Source organism: Haliotis rufescens, unplaced genomic scaffold (genome assembly GCF_023055435.1).
Source record: "Haliotis rufescens isolate VD_foot unplaced genomic scaffold, xgHalRufe1.0.p SCAF_2, whole genome shotgun sequence".
In the NCBI taxonomy this organism is placed as follows: domain Eukaryota; kingdom Metazoa; phylum Mollusca; class Gastropoda; order Lepetellida; family Haliotidae; genus Haliotis; species Haliotis rufescens.
Window position 1 is genome coordinate 65,848,666 of NW_025963890.1, and position 22,837 is coordinate 65,871,502.

The following is a 22,837-nucleotide window of genomic DNA, read 5'->3' on the forward strand; positions in this document are numbered from 1 at the left end:
AAAATACCGCTGAAAACATACAAAATCATATTGAAATTGTTTATTTTTGTCCAATCACTGCAGGCAGCTGTAAGATATACATACATCGGACATCAATGACATGGAGTTTCATTAATACAAACCGGTGATCTCAACAGTCAATTGAGACATAGAAGTACTTCGATGTCTGTCCCATACCAAGGAATACCATTCTCAAATCACAACACAGTTGAACACTTTACGCAATCACAAACACAAAGTATGTATGTAATAAATACATATACCAGGAATATGTACATCATTATAATGAAGCACATGGTGGTGATCCATCCTCACATATCAGGGTATTATTATTCAAGTTTTCCTTACCAGCCCCCAGGAGTCACACATGTGCAACAATTGTACCCTTGGATTCACATGTTAAAGACCAGTTATTCAAAAACTAATTACTTTAAAATATAACGGATTGTGATACACCAAATGAGACAAACAAGCCTCTCTCTACCTGTCAGCAATAGTCTCTACACTGTCCAATCAACATATCATTCAAAGCTTCAAATGAAATACTACAAGGAAGAATTGGAGTTAATTTCTGAATTGAATCTGGTATTTCATTGTCATAGTTTAGAAGTCAATAACAAACAAATATTTTTGGACAAAAGCCAGAGTGATCTTGAGTGATAATGAACATGATGTTTAACAGTTCAATAGTTTTCCTTAAACACTTTACCACTGCTGTGAACTTAAAAACTCTGTCTAATAGAAATGTCCTCCGTTAACATCGCAAGTCAATCAAATTCCACTGATATGACTAATGATGACAAATCAAAGTCGACACAAAATTTCATGTTACACTTCCAACGAAACTACAAACTGAACATCGGTGGTAAGATCCCAAGTATCTAATGACAAATCAAAGTCGACACAAAATTTCATGTTACACTTCCAACGAAACTACAAACTGAACATCGGTGGATCCCTAGTATCCCAAGTGAGGATTCCATAGAACAAGTCCTCAGTACCCATTGCTCGTAGTAAGAGTGAGTGAGTTGGGTTTGAACAGTTTTCCAGGGCATGTTAGGGTAGAGTAGGAGGAACGGCTGAAGTGATGCAGGTCTGAGACGTTTACCACTTTGGTGAAACCCACAAGCACGGGTATGGTGTTGACAACCCTAGAATTATAATTGGGGCAAACTAGGAATCGAACCCTCAATCATAGGTTTCTGGCGTGGTTTGTGGTAAGAAATAAGGATTGGTTGGCAACAATGTGTGACCTGGGCAGTTTCCATCCTACCCCAACAGTGTGGATCTTTTAACATGATTATTTACATGTCAACCATCACATGGCAGCGACATTGCTGACAGAGGCAGGCATTAGACAACATCGTAACATTCACTCACAGTCGTGAGAACATTTGCTGGATACATCCATGTGTGACTTTTACAGAATAAATGCAGTCACCTCCTCATTCTCTTTGTGTCAGCATACAGCATATTCATAAAAAAACAAACAAATTTCAGTGAAACACAAAACTTTGTCATGTCATGTTATCAGAACACATTTTATCACCTCCATTCCGTTAACAAGAACACAGCCAAAGGCTCTGGTCCATTGCAGGTTGTACATCTGGGTCACAATTACCTCCTCCATAATTGTCCTCTTACCAATGCACCAATACAGCAGTGCTGCTTGAGCTGTACGTACTAAAGTATTACACAGGCCAAGAAGCTTGTGGGCCTTGAGAGGTAAAGGATTTGTTTGTTTGTTTGTTTGTAGTTTAACGCCGCAGTCAGCACTATTCCAGCTATAAGACAGAGGTCTTTAAACAATCGAGTCTGGACCAGACAATCCAGTGATTGACTTCATAAGCATCGATCCACACAATTCAATTGGGAAACGATGACATGCATCAACAAAGTCAGCGAGCCTGACCAGTCTATCCCATTAGTCGCCTCTTACACCAAGCATATAGGTTAAGGAAAAACTGTTTTGAAGTATTTGGCTGTGCTCAAAGACAGAGGACATGGGACAGTACTGTGTCAGGATAAAAGGAATATTTTGTTCTGGCAACTACGTTCATGTCCCAGTCCTCTCAATCATCATTTATTACAAGAAAAGCTCAGGTTCCACATTGCATTCCACACACATTTATATCCATTGCTATCACCTCCAGACAGGTGACACAGAGACCTTAGCTGACTGTCCTGTATGCATTGCTTTAATTGCCTTATCACTGATAAAAACTAACAAAAATCCACTAGTCCTTATATAAATGAAAACAAATAGTAAAAGCCTTATAAGGGAAAATTTCTACTGGTCCTTATAATAACTATTGGGCAGTTTGGCAAGGACTATAGGACTAGTGCCAATTTCTAACGTTGCTTATACATACAAGAGGCACATTGCTCCCCCAGTTCGCCTTGGAGGTGATCCACTTGATAAAGGATAGCTCCCTTGCTGTCATCCAGGTGGCACTGTGATCTAAGCTGACTGTTCAACCTCTAATACATACAAGAGGCACATTGCTCCCCCAGTTAGCTTTAAAGGTGATCCACTTGATAAAGGAGGTATAGTACATAGGAACATGATGATGTATATATATATTTGTGCCAGCAAATATAATGAAGATAAAGAAGGATACATTGTTATGCAAATTGGATGGTATCATCATCCTAATATTCCTCAGGAATATATCATGCCTCTGAGGTATTTAAGTCATAGCGTCTACCTGACAATTCCAACATTCCAACAAGTAAGATACCCATGTATCCACAATAACATTTTGATGTCCTTTTTGCACACTGTAAATATCTTGCATGGTAATGAACCATACCAATATATATCCACTTGAGACCTTCCTATGTCCCATGTTTTGGAGTCCAAGGTGAACTCCATTCACTGAGCAAATCAAAAGTCTTCTCACAATGATTCACAGTAAACTGTATTGTTCCGACATGCTCCGACTGAACCAGCTCCATGTCCCCTGTGCACTCAGTCCAGACTTCAGTGTTACAATGGAGTCAGGCACATACATGTCTTCACAGCAGCTGTGTCCATACCACCTGACATCATGGGGGCCAGTTCCAGGAAGATAGCCATGTCCTTTAATGCATCCCAAAGGCATTATCTTCATTTGTCATTTCCACTTGAAAAGCTTCTCTTTTGCCCTTAGTCAGCACTTTTTTCTTTTGACTTAGTTTCTTAAGGCAACACTTTCTCTCACTTGCTTTCTTCCTTGGCTTCCTCAGCCATTTCCTGCCATTTGGATAAGTTTGCTCTGGGAAGGGAATGTTAAATGTTAGATCTATCATGTAATATTTATAACAAATATTTCGTTCATTCAAAGCAAGATGCACCAAATAAGGTTAAGATATATGGATGAAGAACTTATTATTACAATCAGGAGCTACGTCTCAGTGTAGGTTCTAACACTGTTATCAAGCAAATAAGGATAAGATATATGGATGAAATAGGGGCGGTCGGGTAGCCTGGTGGTTAAAGGGCTCGCTCGTCACGCCGAAGACCCGGGTTCGATTCCCGACATGGGTACAATGTGTGAAGCCCATTTGTGGTGTCCCCCGCCTTGATATTGCTGGAATATTGCTAAAAGCGGTGTAAAACCATATTCACTCACTCACTCACTCAGGACAAATAAATAAAAAAATATAATGATTACATTATTAAATAGGGGCGGTCGGGTAGCCTGGTGGTTAAAGGGCTCGCTCGTCATGCCGAAAACCCGGGTTCGATTCCCGACATGGGTACAATGTGTGAAGCCCATTTGTGGTGTCCCCCGCCCTGATATTGCTGGAATATTGCTAAAAGCGGTGTAAAACCATATTCACTCACTCACTCACTCAGGACAAATAAGTGTCAAATAAAAAAAATAAATATAATGATTACATTATTATTAGCAAACTATTGCTACAGTTTTTTTTAAAAACCCAAGAGTCTCACCTTATTCCTTCGACCATTGGTGTAGTCGCAGGAAGAATCTGGGCCAGCAACTCATAACAGGGCAGACATATGCCAACAATGAAGCCCACCTAGAAGTAAAAGGTCATGTACTCAGATTAGATCTGGATATGATGTAAGAGTATGTTAATTCAAAATGTCAGAGCCAGAGAATAATCAGTCTCAATTTTCTGCAGAAACAGATTCCATAGGGCATAAAAGGCAAAATATTGATGAAAATTATAAGAATGGGTCACTGAAAGAAATGATGACACCAGGTGTCTAAAAAAGGGTAAATCATGTTCTGTCCTAGTGGTAGCACCAGCCACTCACACAAAAGTCGAACAGAATATATTCTCTCAATATTCAAATCTTGGTGCACTAACTAGCAACAAAGTACCTCTCATCTGTTTGACTAACACATATCAATAGTCCTCAGGTAGTGTTGCACAACCAAAGAATTTCTTATAAAGCATTATATTTCTGACCCTGGTAGACCATCCTCCTTCAACAAGAGTTTAAATACCATGTCACAATAAGGCCAAAATATTGCTGACATGGCCATAAATTTGAACTCAATCTCTTCCTGTCACATTAAGGCCAAAATATTGCTGACATGGCCATAAATTTGAACTCACTCTCCTCCTGACACACTAATGCTGAAATATTGCTGACATGGCCATAAATTTTAACCCACTCTTCTCCTGTCAAAATATGGCTGACATATTACTGACATGGCCATAAATTTTAACCCACTCTTCTCCTGCTACACAATATGGCTGAAATATTGCTGTCATGGCTACAAATTTGAACTCACCTCCAGCTGTGGTAGTTCATGTTTCTTGTCCCGATCCATCATTGCCATGGGGGTCATGCCCTGTTCCTTCTCCTCATCTCCCTACAAGGTCAAGGTCAATGTTACTATATTCAAAGACCAGGACACTCTGCCTCACCTGCATAAGTGTTACTAATAATAATTTCTGATAACATTTTAAGATATTTCATCACTTGAAAAATATGAGGAGTGAATGTAATAACTATTAGTTTCTGTAATAGAATGTACAACACTTTTCTTTATATTAAGTTATCTGAGACACAAATAATTAAATGACATTAACCAATACAGAATCTTACAATAACTGTTACTAGAAAGTTTATACTAGTTATTCAAGTGTAAGCATATGTTTTAGGCATTAAATTGTTCATTTATACAATGAATATCTACCTACATATCCAGCATTTATCCAGGACAACTTGGAAAATGTTCTGTGACAGTATTAACACATAAATATGGTCCTACTGTAGGAATGATGACAAAGAGGACACCCAGAAGATGAAAGAGAGATAGAGAGAAATTATTAGAAAACATCAAAGAAAGAAATCCAAGAAAATAGAAGGCAATAACTGGTCAGAAGTGACCATATTCAAACAAGATACCATATTAAACAATTCCCCTTGACTAAATGACTAGATTGAAGGATGGTGGATCTCTGCTTGCACTGAAAATTGGATGTGATGATTCATTGAACTATTGATGCATTGCATTGTCTCATTGATGCATTCTCTATGGGCCGATGACAATTTAACTATGACAAGTTGTAATATTAATATTAAAGATACCAATAGATGAACAAAATAATTACTTTAATATCATTCATTCTTCTACAAAATACACATTGTTTTAAGAGCCGTGTAGGTATCTATTCAGAATTCATTCACAACTTTACATTAAATATTTAGCTACTTCTGTAACAACTTCTAGTACATTCTACATGATTGTATGGAATCTACATTGTGCCAACTGTTGCAGTACTATCACAGCAATATTTGTAAGTATATTACAAAATATACAATGTCCCCAAAGGTTAGCCATACTGAAAATAATGGATAAATAATGAATATATTTTTGGAATTAGAAAAGTGTTTGAATCACATGCAAATGCCGAAGCCTACCCAACCCCATACCGAATGCTCTCAAACTTTCTCATCAGAAACATGCATCATGAACCATGTTGACTCGGCCAACCTCTCACAATGCAGTAGAACTTTGAACAGAAACTCCAACTACTCTAGCAACATTAATAACAAAGTTACGAGCCCTTCCTGTTTAATAGCATTACTTCCACTTCGTGAAAACACATCTCCCATCGCCATTGCAGTACCATGTTGAAACAGAAACTCCCATGAATCTAGCTACCTTAATAACAAGTTACAAGCGCTTGTACAGGTCATTGATGAGGATATGACCTTCAAACTGACCTCAAAATTTGAACACAGCCATGAAATATGACAAGTATTGAGTTAATTATTGGGAGTCAATGATAAGTCATTGGAAAATGCTTTGATTTCCCATGAATTAATCTGAAACATCATGAAATTTGAACAATGTTCCATAATTTGACATATGTGACCTTGACCGTACAGGGGTGACCCAAGACCAAACTAGAGTTTCATCAAATTCCATAACAAAATTAAGGTTATCACCTACATAATCTTTTGACTCCTATTTTGTAGGAACATTTGTAACATATTCTCCAAGGGTATTGTTGTTTCTCATGGGAGTACAGGACTGTCCCCAGTAGGCCAAGTTGTCATGTGAGTGCACCACCTTGCCCATTAGGGGCCATTAGATCTCCTCAGTAAGTCTGTTTCTCATGGGAGCATACGATGTCCTCAGTAAGTCTGTTTCACAAGGGAGCGTAAGACCTCCTCAGTAAGTCTGTTTCTCATGGATGAGTAAGACCTCCTCAGTAAGTCTGTTTCTCATGGGAGAGTAAGACCTCATTAGTAAGTCTGTTTCTGAAGGGAGAGTAAGACCTCCTCAGTAAGTCTGTTTCACAAGGGAGCGTAAGACCTCCTCAGTAAGTCTGTTTCCGAAGGAAGTGTAAGACCTTCTCAGTAAGTCTGTTTCTGAAGGGAGAGTAGGACCTCCTCAGTAAGTCTGTTTCACAAGGGAGCGTAAGACCTCCTCAGTAAGTCTGTTTCACAAGGGAGCGTAAGACCTCCTCAGTAAGTCTGTTTCCGAAGGAAGTGTACGACCTTCTCAGTAAGTCTGTTTCTGAAGGGAGAGTAAGACCTCCTCAGTAAGTCTGTTTCACAAGGGAGCGTAAGACCTCCTCAGTAAGTCTGTTTCTGAAGGAAGTGTAAGACCTCCTCAGTAAGTGTGTTTCTCATGGATGAGTAAGACCTCCTCAGTAAGTCTGTTTCTCATGGGAGAGTAAGACCTCATTAGTAAGTCTGTTTTCTCATGGGAGCGTAAGACCTCAGTAAGTCTGTTTGTGAAGGGAGAGTAAGAACTCCTCAGTAAGTCTGTTTCTCAAGGGAGCGTAAGACCTCCACAGTAAGTCTGTTTCACAAGGGAGTGTAAGACCTCCTCAGTAAGTCTGTTTCTGAAGGGAGCGTAAGACCTCCTCAGTAAGTCTGTTTCTCAAGGGAGAGTAAGACCTCCTCAGTAAGTCTTTTTCTCATGGAAGAGTAAGACCTCCTCAGTAAGTCTGTTTCTCATGGGAGAGTAAGACCTTATTAGTAAGTCTGTTTCTCATGGGAGCGTAAGACCTCCTCAGTAAGTCTGTTTCTCAAGGGAGAGTAAGACCTCCTCAGTAAGTCTGTTTCTGAAGGGAGCGTAAGACCTCCTCAGTAAGTCTGTTTCTCAAGGGAGAGTAAGACCTCCTCAGTAAGTCTGTTTCACAAGGGAGCGTAAGACCTCCTCAGTAAGTCTGTTTCTCAAGGGAGCGTAAGAACTCCTCAGTAAGTCTGTTTCTCAAGGGAAAGTAAGACCTCCTCAGTAAGTCTGTTTCACAAGGGAGCGTAAGACCTCCTCAGTAAGTCTGTTTCTCATGGGAGTTCAGGACCCCCCTAGAAAGTTTGTTTATGATGGGAGTGATGTCTGGAATGGAGAGTGCGAGTCACATGGGCTGTTAGGATGTTAGTGCTGGTTTAGTAGAACTAATATATCGACTAATTCCAGTATAAGGATTCCTACCTGCTGCCAAAACTCTTCCATAATGACATAAACGAGGTTAAGCTGCGTGTCCCAGGGCTTATACATGGCACAAAGGTCACATGCGGTCATGGAAACAGTCATTAGCATATGTCTGCAGATTGAGAGAGATGTCCACATAATCACACTAGCCACAAAGTAAGCACTAAAATAACAGACTTGTCTCTACATACCTTACTCTGTACTGATTCAGTGACATACAACCTTACTCCAAGGCCTTGTTTCCACCAGTAATACAAATCAAAAGGTTTCCAGATAAATTTGCTGGAAAACATAGGCATAATTATACCTACCTAACAGCAATTTTATCATTTTATTTTTGAAGCATTTTAATCATTTTCATAAAATGTGAAGAGTATGTAGTGACAAGTCTGAGTGTTAACAATAGCATATCTGAAAAAAAAGTTGAATTAAGGCTTTGCACCATACTTATTCCAATAGAAAAGAGGCATTATAAAACAATCATCAACAGGTAGGTGTACACTGCATTCACCTATCAACAGGATATACATTGTACTAATATATGCATAGCAGTTGTGTAGTGTTAATTTTCAGTAATTCCAGAAATATAGAAAGGGTCCTACTCCATAAATGACTTTGAGGCACTGTGTAGTGAGCGAGTATGGTTTTACATCGCTTTTAGCAATATTCCAGCAATATCATGGCGTGACGAGTGAACGCTTTAACAAGTAGGCTACCCAACCGGCCCGAAGCACTGTGTAGAGGAAATGCCACAATATTGCTGTTTTTCCGATATAAGCTGAGCGTTCATTGGTCTGATCAAATCTGCCAATGAACTCGCTGCTGTATGTATTCATTGGTGATGTCAGAACATAGTGTACACAAACCCTTGAAATAATGATGATTGCATAAATATCTCATTAAGATCATAATTATGTTAGCAAAGAAATATTTAAAAATCATTGATTCATTTTTCATATTTTTTACAAAATTATTTTCATTGGAATAAATCTGATGTCCCAGACACAGTACAATCCTCCATTGCTTACAACTAAGTCAGACAGTTTTATTTCATCTACAGAAGAACTCACAATAACAGGCAAACACAGGTGATGAAAAATAATTGGCAAAACCTCATGAATGTCATTGAAGCAAACCCCAGAAAAAGATTGGGATTCATCCAAAGAACATTAAACACTTCTAAAAGTAATGAAGTAAAATAAACACTAATAGGTGGGTCAAAATATGTTGGAAAGAAAATTTAGAAAATAAAATTAACATTAAATAAACATAAAAATACACGTGTGGATACACGTACTTAAAGAAAAATGGTGTGCATATGCCATCATCAAGTTCATAAATATTTTGAAATGTTGATTTTCAATGTAATTAGAAAAAGTCATAAAAACACTACCCAAAGAAGAAATATATAAATAACTAGCAAATCCAGAAATGCAGTGATAAAAGAATCAAAACAAAGTGCACAATACAATAAACTAAAGCAAAAACTCATGCACAAATACTCCTTATAACAGTTTTTACAGGACTGCCGGTAAGCTATGCTAATGTATCTGCCATGCATACATAGGCCGATTACATTCAGCTGAAACAGGCAAGACAGCCTCACACTCTGTAGAAGTCACCTGTGCATAAAACTCCTCATAAATGACCTTGACCGTTTCCGCCTGCACGTCCCATGGCTTTGTCATTGCACAAAGGTCACACGATGTCATGGCAATGTCACGTAACACCCGCCTAGCATGTCAGGGAAAATTGAAAATTATAATTGAACAGATGTCTTTGAATGTCATTAACAACAAGTGACTCTGGAAAACGAATACCTTTGTCGTATTAAATTGTTTTTCTTAAATGTGAAATTTATATAACATACTGCTTTCTGATTGAATCATATTCCAGTCAAATGACCATGAAAGTGACATTCACAAGCATCTGATTGACCTATTTTGACTTTCATATGCTCATTAAGAGGTACGATTCCTCAAATGAAAGCCACTGGGCTACTGCAACATTCCAGCCGAAACTCCAGGGAACTAACTGATGCAATTAACTGCAGAAACACTGTGTATATTGTTAAGAGATTGTATCCTTGACATAAGCGTCTTTGAAAAAGGTGAAGAAGAAATGATTTATGATCACATATTCTGTAATGAAACTTCTGCACCATGATCTAACCTACAGTGAACGAAATGAGTGAGTAAGTGAGTGAGTTCGGTTTTGATGCCGCTTTGAACAGTATTCCAGTTATATCATGGCATATCAGCTAAATGTACAAGGAAAGCCCAAAGTAATGCAGGTCTCAGAGGTTTCCCACTTTGGAGAAACCCACAATCTTGTTTATGGTGCTGACATACCTAGAAACATAATTGGGGCAAACCAGGAATCGAACCCATAATCATGAGAACAACAGACATCATTGTTTATAATTCTAAGAATACTACCTCTATTACATCCTTGCCATAAATCCTGTATTTCGGCTGCAATCACTGAAAACTAATCTTTAGAATTTTCAACAGAACACTGTCAACCACACATAACTAGTTGTCAAGACAATAGGACCGCCCATCGTCTAGCTCTCTGGCTTGTCAAGGCAGGAAAACCTCACCTCTTTCCCAAAGGCTTATCATCGTAGAGACAGAAGATTGGGGAGGAGGGTGGGAGTACTTCTGAACTAATAGAGGTAGTTGCCTTAGAATTATAAACAATGATGTCTATTGTTCATATAATTCTTGCGAATCCTCTTCCTCTATTACAACCAATGAAGTTCAGGAATGGAATAGGTCTTCAGCAACCCATGCTTGCTTGGCGACTAACGGTATCGGGGGGCCAGGCTCAATGACTTGGTTTGTGCATGTCATCGTATTCCAATTGCGTGGATCGATGCTCATAATATCAATCACTGGATTGTCTGGTCCAGACTCAATTATTGAAAGACTGCAATCTTGTAGCTGGAATATTGCTGAGTGCAGCATTAAACAACAAACAACCAAACAACGCTCTATCACATCATTGCCAGAATATACCAGAGAGATAGGCGGGTTCTGGCTCTGGTGTGCTCCCAGTGTAGCGGATAGTGGTATAATATTCTTGTGATTTCATCCCCTAATAGTTGTTTCCAATCCTGAAGGTGAAAAACCAACTATCAAATCACTTCATGTGCAAAACACAAATATGTAGTATCTTCACTAGAACTACCAACTATTTGTTATTATGCAATCATAGATGTTCTAAACCTATCTCTCATACATATTATCTTTTCTAATTTTGTGACGTCACTTTCGGTCTATTATACTTCCGGGTGTGACGTCACTTCCAGGTATTGTTGCTATATGTTGTTATTTCTGGTTCTGACATTCCTTATTTCCCTTCAAATTGTGATGTCAATTCCGGTTTTAAGTGTTCTTTCTGGTTTTGTGACGCCTTTTCCGGCTAACTCTGGTCCAGGACGTCACTTCCGGTTATGATGACACTTCATTGTGACGCTTCTCCCGAGAGCATAGAATATTGCCTTAATTTCTAGGCAGTTTATGTTAAGGTTCTTTTCGGAAGTGTTCCAAAGACCTTGAATCCTGATATTGTCCATATTAGGCTCCTGAAAAGAGACATATACCAACAGAGTGGTCGTATGGGACGAGATGGTACTGTGAGCAACATCTTCAAGGTCTTTGCTTAATGATACTGCAGGGGGGTAAGACATCAAAGATGTAGCATGGATCTGGCCCTATGTGTACACTAATAATGTCTGGTGATGGTCTCTGACTTCGTTGGATATACCACCAAACCCAGATAAGTTGGCCAGGAAGATCCTGTTGTAACTGTGACCTGTCTTGATTCGGTGCCCCCAAACCGTCTAGGTAGACATGAAGATGGACTAGTTGCAGACGAAACCGTGAGTCTGGTGAATATCCAAGGTACTATAGATATCCCGAATGGAAGAACCTGAAATTCATATCTCCTTCCATTGACGGCAAAACATGGAGATATGCTCATGAACCTCACTGTCTGCCTTTCCCAGAGTTGAAAGCCACTTCTGTATTGATTCCATCTGGAACTGGCGTGGCGGTGCTAGAAAAGACTTGCTCAGGATCTTGCCTGCTATTATCATTCTCATGTCTGGGGAATTCTTCTCTGGTGCAAGAAATGTAAAATCATCTGTGATGTAGCAGGGCATAGAGTCATCCCACAGATGACATCACTGCCATGACAGTTTGCTCAAGGGGTTAACCTCTTTGGTCATGTGGACAAGGTGTCTAGAAAAACCTCAATGACAATGTTTGCAGTTTATAGCTTGGCTCATTCCAGATGGAATCTTTGGCCTTCTGGCAGGATTACAAATAGAGGATAGTGGTGGAAGTAAAGCTTGTACCATTTTGATACAACGTTCAGGATCTAGCCATTGGACTTGATCTGCTTCCAGTTCTAGGTGCATGACAAGAGATGTCCCCCAAGTTGGCGTTATGTTGACAGTCGGCAGTCTTAAATCGTGGTCCATAGTTAATGCCAGGTCGATAGGATGTAGAGATTGTTGAAAAGAATCATTCCTGATGGGTCTTGTTGTGTCTGCTGAAATTTCTTCAAAGGATTCCGGTAGCGTGGTGACGTGTCAGATACTGGTCACAAACCAAATCATCCAAATCTTTAAACCTAGCTGAAGGTAGGTCAAATCTTGAGTTTGGAGACTCTCATCCAAAACTTGAGAATCTGGTAGAGGTACAGTCATGTGTCTGATATTGTTTCTTCTTCAGCGACGTAAAGGGGAGATGATAATCGTGTCTCAGCCTCCATAAATTCTCTGACGCAAGGTCAATGATCTTGTGAGCATAGCTTGGCCATTGAAGAGAATGATGTACTCTAAGAGGTGAATGGGGTCTGAGATCCAGTATACTCTGGTATTTGAGGGAAGTCAAATTCCTCCAACTTCGGATGTATCAAAGGTATTAATGATACAGCTGTCCAATCTGCTCCGAGGTAGAGAAATGAGGATCAAAATCTCCCGACAGAGAATAATCAGATCCATCAAAATTATCTTCAACTTCCTCTTAGTCTGTGGGGTCAGATAGAATCTTTGGGGGTGACCTGGCGTATGGCGGCCAGATCAATCAAAGGAACCATGTGATTTTCACACGTGTCAAGGTCCGAAAGGGACCACAATGATTTAGGCCCGTGGAGAGTGAGTGAGTGAGTGAGTGAGTGAGTGAGTGAGTGAGTGAGTGAGTGAGTGAGTGAGTGAGTGAGTATGGTTTTACGCCGCTTTTAGCAATATTCCAGCTATATCACAGTGGGGGACACCAGAAATGGGCTTCACAGATTGTACCCATGCCGGGAATCGAACCCGGGTCTTCGGAATGTGGAGCGAACGCTTTAACCACTAGGCTACCCGACCCGCCCTGTGGAGTGTGAGACTCTAATCCATATGAAACAGTTCTCAAACAGTCTGCTTGGTTTCATTGTCTTCTCTACAGTCTTTATCCTGGGTGTTCAGGATAGCCAAATCTGAATGCTTCTGAGATGTCCAAGAGGCTTGGCTTCAGAAGAACCTCTAGGGTAACCGTGTGGTGATCGTGACGATCTGGTAACGGACGATGACTTGGCGCCTGTCGGGTCTGTGCAGGTACCGTACTGAGACTGTGACGACCAGGTAAGGGCTGGTGGATTGACTCCTGTACTGGAACTGTGCTCTGCAGAGACGGTGTTTGTCTGGTCCATGTGGTAGGTGGATAATTGGCTGGTAGATTGGCTTCCCTCGCGACAGTCCTGATTACCGTGCGGTGAACGTGCCAGCTATGTATTCTTGGTGAAATATAGCTGAATGGCATCTAGCTCTCTGGTCAGTTAGTGACAAGCTGGGCGCTCCCTCAGAAGGTCGTACGGCCATGGTAGTAGACAGGAGATGTTTATCCAGCGGCTGTCCACCTTGCGGCATCTTGGCCAGGGACTTCTTGGCTTGATCGCAGGAGCCTTAGGCGTTCCCGATCCTGATCCATCTTGAGTAGCAGTTGAGGGTGAGGAAATAACATCGGCGATGGCATCCATATTTAATATTTAATGAAATACCATGACCAATGTTAAGTGACAATAGTGAATGAGTAGAGAAAATTATCAATGACAACAGAACATCTAATATCTGTCTAATAAAAGCTGTGAAAGAAGTATTGGGAAGGCAAAAGTTAACGATCAATATGCATTGTTAAAAAAACAAGAAAAGAAAATGGTCTAATCATCACAGTATTTCGTGATTTTATTTCACGTGGCGAGGACAATAGCGATGTCATTTGATTGCGATGTCATGGTAACCAATGATGTCACAAAGGGTTGCAAAGCATTGCAATGCAATATCTTTGTAGCGTTATCTCCTACATTATACGCCAATGGAAGCCAGTTTTGCTAATTTCTTTCTTTACCATCACTAAAAAAATATGGATTTCCATCAAATTAACTATTTATGAAACAAATTATCCTTCTGGCTTCCATTTGTCCATTGCCATTGCTATAACCTATCATTTGCTCATTGCCCATTGCCAGTCATTGATAATTTAAGTCCTGGCTTCCAATTGTCCATCGCTATCAACTATTCATTAACTAACTGTCGTGTGTTGGCTTCCATTTGTCCATTGCAAATCTTCTATCAGCAGCAATGAACTGATGGCTTCCCTTGTTAAGTTCCTCCCTTTGTTATTTCATTACTTTTGTTGTTCTAGCTTACAGGAACATATATATGTCCTCTGCCTCATAGCATTCATTCACCTGATGAAGGAGCAAGTATACACTCTGAAACGTTGTGTTCCTCATAATAGAGAAGTTAACATCAATAATTTTTCTTCCTTATGTGTATCACTTCTAAATGCCATTCAAAGACTATTTGTAAAACACTAATGTAAAATCAGCTACTCTTGCAGTAGTTGCCTTACATTGATGATCTTTACTCTAGAGTGGACATTTTTATCAGAAAATACATAAAAACATAGCATTAGCACACACAGATTTCATCTAGAGATAGTACATATTTCACAATATTCCACTGTTAGACTTTGAGGCTAAACAAAACTTTGCTCAAAATAATCTAATGTCAGTGCCAGACATGATCTGAATCAGTCAGTACATACATTACGTAATAAACACATTTTTTATGTTAAGCAAACAATGGAGAGACTGCACAACAACATATTAAATATCTCAAATAAAGAAGTTAAAAAACAAATTCAAACACAATTCAATGCACATGAGAATGACCTAAACATGAATATAGAGACAACTAAGAATATCCTTGTGACTCAAACAATCATTACCAGTATATCATTATGTGCATGAGATTATAAGTTAGTGAGTGAGTTTGGGTTAACACCGCTTTTAACAGTATTCCAGTTATATCTCGGCGTGTCAGCTTAATGTGGGAGGAAAGCCCAAAGTGATGCAGTTCTCAGACGTTTACCACTTCGATGAAACCAACGAGCACGGGTATGGTGCTGACAAACCTAGAAACATAATCGGAGTGAACCGGGATTTGAACCCACAATCATTGGTATCTGGCATGCCCAAGGGACGCAACTCTGCACAGCGAATCGCAGCGCCTTAGACGACTGGGCCACCCGTGACCCAATGAGATTAAAAGAAAGAATTATTGAAAAACATTGAATCATAATCTTTGTCCATGGTTTGCTGTCCAAATCATTGGCTATCACACATGACTGTGTGTGAGTTTACCTGTGTTCCTGTATGTCCCATGAAAAGTCATTCCTGTCTGCAATGTCCTTTAACTTGGCTCTGTTCCCAAAGAACAGTGCCAGGTCTGTAGCCAGAATGCAGTGCCGGATGTCACCCAGAACCTGCAATGACAGTAGCTATATACAGGAACAATGGCTGCTATCTGGATTCAAGGAGTGTTGATTATGCCTACCTCAAGTATCAATACATACATTCTAAATTCTCCATGTTCAACATGGCCCAGTTAAATTTCTAAATCCACCATGTGCAACGCAGCCCAGCTCAATTACTAAATTCTCCATGTTTCATGTTGTCCCGCTAAATTACAAAATCCTCCATGCTCAACCCATCCTAGCTCAATTACAAAATCCTCCATGTTCAACTCAGCCCAACTAAATTACTAAATTCTCCATATTCCACGCGGCCCAGCTCAATTACAAAATCCTCCATGTTCCACGTGACAAAGCTACCTTACTAAATTCTTTATGTTCCATACAGCCCAGCGGAATTATTAAAATCTACTTTCTTGTAAGATATAGAGTCTATTCCCCATCTGTAGTGCATAGATATACATGTAACTTCTCAGAGACCACCTTACCTTTTTGTATTCTTCTGAACACAGGTGCTTGAAGATATTGTGACCTTCATGCTGCAACAATCAAATTCCAGTATTACAATCACATGCAAACTGACACCACTGAAACATTACCATACAGGCTGATATATATGTATCTGGTCTACAACATAACATAAGATATTACTGTGTTTTATCTATATATTTGATCTGTACCTCAGAGCCAGGTCTACATCATAAGTTGTCCACCGGTCTCGAGGGGTATATGGTGTGATGTATGAATGAATGTTGGTAATCCCGACAAGCGATCCCTCAGGGAATAATATGAGTTGTCGCAGGATCATGAGGGGTACATGGGGTTTTATGCATCCTGGATTAGATTTTATACCATGAACCAAAGAGTGGTATAAAATCTAATGAGGGACGCATAAAACACAGTGATCCCCTTGTGATCCTGCTACAACAAATTCATCTTACCAACATGCTTTAATGTGACATTGTTATAGAATTAACACACATTCAAAATTGATAGAAAACAGCGATTTGATTGAGCTGAGGTTAACTTGTGCAATGTCATGTGACTTATGCGTGATAAGCAAGTTACCTAGATGTTTCCGTATATATTTCCCGGGCTACAAGGAAAATTATTTCCCTCTCCATAACCAATCAAAACCTGTGTGCGAAATATGCATGTCGGAAAGCACACGTAAAACCTCCAATCATCTCTCTCTCTCAACAAATGTTATATTGTGGATAACATCTTGTTAGTAAAGTACAGATTCTAGTACTTTTTTGGGTTGAGTCCCATCCGGGATTCGAACCCACACTGCCAGAGTGATGCACCTAATCGACAGCACACAAAGTCAGCAATCTAACCCACTCAGCCACACTAAGATAATGAAGCCTGCACCATGTGACCCACGACATGCTACTGTGGGGCCCAGCATGCTACCTGCAGTATCGCGACTGTCTGGTTGAAGTGATGATGTTCCATGGTGGAGGTGGAGTAGATGGCTGCCAAGGGGGAGGCACTCTTCACCATGAAGGCGTTGGTCTTCCCGCGATGATCCAAGTCATGACACAGGCATGCCACAAACAGTGCCAGGCTCTGAAACAGATGAACAACATTGGAATTCAACTTCCATGTGATCTGACGAGGACATTAGTTGACACCGGAGTAAAACAAATGTACCACGAATTACCCCATTTAGATGTTTCAGAATACTTGTGCCTTCACTGATATTAATACATGAAACTGGGGACATTTGGCACACCATGGCACAGTGTGATCACCAAAAGTCATACTGAGGTTAGCTCACTGGTGTCCTGCCCTACTAGCATTACAGTTATTATACACAGCCTATTAGGGGAATATGTAACTGACTGACCTCAGTTGTTTGATAGGCATTTCTTAGAAGTTGATGGAGGGCAAAGTAGACACAATTTATTGTCAAGTGATCCCTCGGGGAATATTATATGTTATTGCAGGATCATGAGGGGTACATGGGGTTTTATGCATCCTGGATTAGGTTTTATACCATGATCCGGAGAGTGGTATAAAATCTAACGAGGGACGCATAAAACCCAGTAATCCCCTTGTGATCCTGCTACAACAAATTTATCTTACCAACATACTTTAATGTGACATTGTTATAGAATTAACACACATTCAAAATTGATAGAAAACAGCGGTTCGATTGAGCTGAGGTTATCTTGTGCAATGTCACGTGACTTATGCGTGATAAGTTACCTAGATGTTTCCATATTGATCCGTATGGATAACAACTTCTTTATTTTACTGCAAAGGCAACGTTTCGGTATAGACCCTTATAAGTTGTCAAAAAGGAGTAAACAAGAGTCATGACTGACCTCAAGTGGAGTAAACAGTAGTCATGACAGACCTCAAGTGGAGTAAACAGGAGTCATGACTGACCTCAAGTGGAGTAAACAGGTGCCATGACTGACTCAAGTGGAGTTAACAGGAGCCATGACTGACCTCAAGTGGAGTAAACAGGAGACATGACTGACCTCAAGTGGAGTAAACAGGAGCCATGACTGACATCTAGTGGAGTAAACAGGAGCCATGACTGACCTCTAGTGGAGTAAACAGGAGTCATGACTGACCTCTAGTGGAGTAAACAGGAGCCATGACTGACCTCTAGTGGAGTAAACAGGAGCCATGACTAACCTCTAGTGGAGTAAACAGGAGCCATGACTGACCTCAAGTGGAGTAAACAGGAGCCATGACTGACCTCAAGTGGAGTAAACAGGAGCCATGACTGACCTCAAGTGGAGTAAACAGGAGCCATGACTGACCTCAAGTGGAGTAAACAGGAGCCATGACTGACCTCTAGTGGAGTAAACAGGAGCCATGACTGACCTCAAGTGGAGTAAACAGGAGCCATGAGTAACCTCTAGTGGAGTAAACAGGAGCCATGACTGACATCTAGTGGAGTAAACAGGAGCCATGAGTAACCTCTAGTGGAGTAAACAGGAGCCATGACTGACATCTAGTGGAGTAAACAGGAGCCATGACTGACCTCTAGTGGAGTAAACAGGAGCCATGACTGACCTCAAGTGGAGTAAACAGGAGCCATGACTAACCTCTAGTGGAGTAAACAGGAGCCATGACTGACCTCAAGTGGAGTAAACAGGAGCCATGACTGACCTCAAGTGGAGTAAACAGGAGCCATGACTGACCTCAAGTGGAGTAAACAGGAGTCATGACTGACCTCAAGTGGAGTGAACTGGTGGGCTGCCCGCTTGATGACTGTGTACATGGAGTGCGCCACTGAAAACGCATGAACCCAGTTGTGGTAGGGCACATTGCGGTAGTTCTTCCGCACAGTCAGCGTGAACCGAATCAAAGCATCCGTGTCAAACCTGAAAATTTGAATTATTTGATAAATGTCCATTTCGTAATAATTTACGACAAACTTACATACCAACAATATATTAATGGATCTGACACTTACAGCGCAAGAACCAAATACGTTTCCCTGTTCTGTTTCTTATTTTATATTATATTTTTCAGAATTATGTAGACTCCAACAACACTGAGCTACCAGTAGACATAAATATTGGCAGGTGCACTCTTTCTGTAAGACACACATCGATCAATGGAATCAGTATTGTTGACATATACATTATGATCAAATACAAAGATTGATTTAAGATACTAGGATTGGTTTTAAGAAAGTGCTACAATGCTGTGACCTTGTTTCCTCAGTATTGCATTTTGAGTGCAATCTTAAATTCACAAGTCCAGAAAATATGTTTTCCTGGGGCAACTGAAGTGACTTCACGTCTTGCAAGAAACAGAACTAAGAGCATGTGATGTAAAATAACTTGTGGTGAAAAGTGAGAAATGAGAATCAACAACTATTTGGAACCAAATACAACAGAGCAACTTTCAGTGGTCAAGTTTATCAATCTCCAAAATTGTATTTAATGTCGGTCCACACTCAAGTAGGTTTACAATTATTTTCTTCTTCTTAAGAACAATTATTCTGATTGAAAGAATGTTTTCATATAAGGCATTTTTAATACTTGGTGAATAAATGTGACAACCTTCAATTTCACAAATGTGGAATCAAATTTAAAAAACCAAACCAAAAAAACATGTCTTTCCTTCCTGTCAAAAAGTTGTTAACTTCTTTCAGCAATCAAATAAAAACTTCAATAGAGGTCAACATAAGTAAGGAAGGATATTTCAATACACTTTTCATGTTTTGTTTTCAATTTAATTTAAGTTTCTTAAGGTGAATACCATCAAAGATCTGAAAGCCAACTGATACAGATGAGGTCTACTGATGACCATTTCATATTCTGTGTGTAAGAGGGGGGAATGGAGGGTTGGGGTCAGGATGGATTTGTTTTACAAAAACAATTTGTTCAATGAAAAATACTAGAAAAATAATCTTGCCTCAGATTTTGCTGGGTGTCAAGACTAACAAAGAAGTTGGTTAAAAAAAAAAAAAATGAAAAGCAAAAGATTGTATGTCATGAAAATGTCTGGGATGTCTCCATAATCCCCCAACCCTCCAAGAATATTAAATGGTCAGTCTCCAAATATCTCTTATACTAAGGAGATAGTTCTAGCTCTAACAACATTAGTTCTATAAGCTTTAAGCCAATACAGGACATACCGTCATCACAACTCTATCAACTCAGTATTTACTTAAAGGAATTTTTTCACATCTTTTATCTTTTCAGATTTATAGTTTCGTTTGCTAAAAACAAGATAGCAAAGAAGGATTCACAAAAGGCTGAAATACTTTTGAATGGAATTTGTAAAACTTAGCTTGATAGTGTACATGATGAGTGTATATATATATATATATACTACTCAAAAGAAGTTAAGGATCACCCGATTCTTTCATATTGGTAATGTTAATCTGTCATGGCATGAGAGATTAACTATTGTAATATGAAAGAATCAGGTGATCCTTAATTTCTTTAGAGTAGTATATATATATGCGTGTGTGTGTGAACTTGCAGTGCATCAGACTTCTACAAATACAGAATCATTGTAAATAACGTGATACTTCATTTCAATGATGTAAAAAATATCAGTTACATGTGAACAGATTTTGAAATTACAAATACTGAATGAAAATAACGGTTGAAGTAAACCTGTAAATCCTTACATACAGTAGTCATGTCAATCAATGTATACTGAGCAAAAATAATTAAGAATCATGAATATTTTTTTGGATATTTTTTTGGAATATTGTGTGCTCTGTCTCCACTACGAAGCAAATATCACAAAAAATATTCATGACCCCTTAATGTTTTTATTCAGTATCTGTTCGTTTTGCAAACAATTCACTTCCATGGTTCCATGAATACTTGAATCCATGACACTTCAGGGAAGTATATAGGCTTGCGAATATTCTGTACTATATCCATAGCAAATGTCTGTTTAGGTTTAATCGTAGGAAAAGATTTGTTTGTTTGCCACACTCAGCAATATTCCATCTATATGACAGCAGTCTGTAGGTAATCAAGTCTGAACCAGACAGTCCAGTGATTGATATCATGAGCATTGATCTACGCAATTGGGATACAATGACATGTATCCACCAAGTCAGCGAGCCTGACCATCCGATCCCATTAGTCGCCTCTTACGATAAGCATGGGTTGCGGAAGACCTATTCTAAACCGGATCTTCAGGGGTCTGCAGGAAAAGAAAATTCCTTTATCTGTTTATTTTAAAACTCGAATTTCAACTTTGTAAAGGTGATTTGTTTCTCACTGATATCTGGGCCCATAAATTGAAAAGGGCTTTATACATAGCTTTGTGATATTGCAAGAAGAATGTTTAAATACTTTAGTGTCTAATATACCTACCATTGGCACATATTATATAATCATAGCTGAGGGTGGCGTTAAACAACAAACAAACATTTTAAAATCCTAGATAAATCCCTGAATATGCATTGAAACTGGAGCATACGTATCTTGATGATACTTCATCACAGTTAACGTTAACAAATATCCTAACCTGGACCAAGCATCGGTGTTATCTAACCATGACACAGAATAAAAACATACTATACACTATGGCACGTGTCAGTATAAACTTAATGTTACAAGAAATCATCTAACCATACTGCTAGACATATCTATCATAAGGCACCAAGCATGAAGGTAAAAAACAGGTGTCATATCTATATGCACAGGAGAAGAAATTCCAGAAAGAAGGCTGGGCAAAAAAACAACCAAAACAATTCAAACATTAATTACAATAGATTGGTATCAATTTCTTGTTTATCACTGTTGCACATTTTGGTGAACCATCACTATCCAAAGAATCCAACACCTCTAACACAGATACCGGAAAACCAACTTCCACACCCTTCCTTTTATGTTATACTTGCTCAATCACCACAAACCTCTCATCCAGTCACCCACCATCCCTCCCAACTTCCACACCACCCTTCCTTTTAGCTTATACTTGCTCCATCACCACAAACCTCTCATCCAGTCACCCACCGTGCCACCATCCCTCCCAACTTCCACACCACCCTTCCTTTTAGCTTATACTTGCTCCATCACCACAAACCTCTCATCCAGTCACCCACCGTGCCACCATCCCTCCCAACTTCCACACCACCCTTCCTTTTAGCTTATACTTGCTCCATCACCACAAACCTCTCATCAAGCCACCCATCGTGCCACCATCCCTCCCAACTTCCACACCAGCCTTCCTTTTATCTTATACTTGCTCCCATTATTTCTGAATTATTGTAAAAAGTTATTAAAATTTTATTGACATTGACCAGCCTTTGTTTCTGGAACTTCCTATTATATTAGGGCAAGAAGCAGCTGAAAGGTTCGGCTGAAATAAAATTAAATACAAACTTATGACTATCATGTAAATTTCTAATTCACTTGGTATTAAGTGTATTTCAAAACCATACTTCAATAAAAGCAAGGTAAGCTAGCTAATGAGAAAAAAGAATTCAGAGACTACAAAATGATTCCACATAAATTCTGAAATGAATGATCAAATGCATGTGTTTTCTAACACACCGGTAGATTTAGCTGTGGACCAACTTTCAATACAATGAAGGATTTTGAAAATATGAAGAAAATTTAGTTAATCAAATTGTTCTTAATAACAGAAACACATAAATTTCATTCA

General features: G+C 39.4%; 1 protein-coding gene across 11 annotated transcripts in view; it reads right to left on the minus strand.

The window, feature by feature from the left end:
• Window positions 1-25: 25 nt before the first annotated feature.
• The window catches only part of LOC124134537 (probable 3',5'-cyclic phosphodiesterase pde-5), a 113,576-nt gene continuing 90,764 nt past the window's right edge, over window positions 26-22,837 (minus strand). For 8 of the 11 annotated variants that reach the window (XM_048400404.1, XM_048400405.1, XM_048400402.1 and 5 more), the window contains 8 exons: window positions 18,921-19,071; window positions 17,141-17,296; window positions 16,213-16,263; window positions 15,615-15,736; window positions 7,917-8,028; window positions 4,752-4,832; window positions 3,938-4,026; window positions 26-3,257 (listed from right to left, as the gene is read on the minus strand). In XM_048400404.1, the coding sequence (XP_048256361.1) occupies window positions 3,200-3,257; window positions 3,938-4,026; window positions 4,752-4,832; window positions 7,917-8,028; window positions 15,615-15,736; window positions 16,213-16,263; window positions 17,141-17,296; window positions 18,921-19,071 (820 nt within the window). In that variant the 3' untranslated portion in view covers window positions 26-3,199. Of the gene's footprint in view, window positions 3,258-3,937; window positions 4,027-4,751; window positions 4,833-7,916; window positions 8,029-9,538; window positions 9,651-15,614; window positions 15,737-16,212; window positions 16,264-17,140; window positions 17,297-18,920; window positions 19,072-22,837 lie in introns of all 11 variants that reach the window. The other 3 variants (XM_048400409.1, XM_048400406.1, XM_048400403.1) reach the window with 1 other exon arrangement.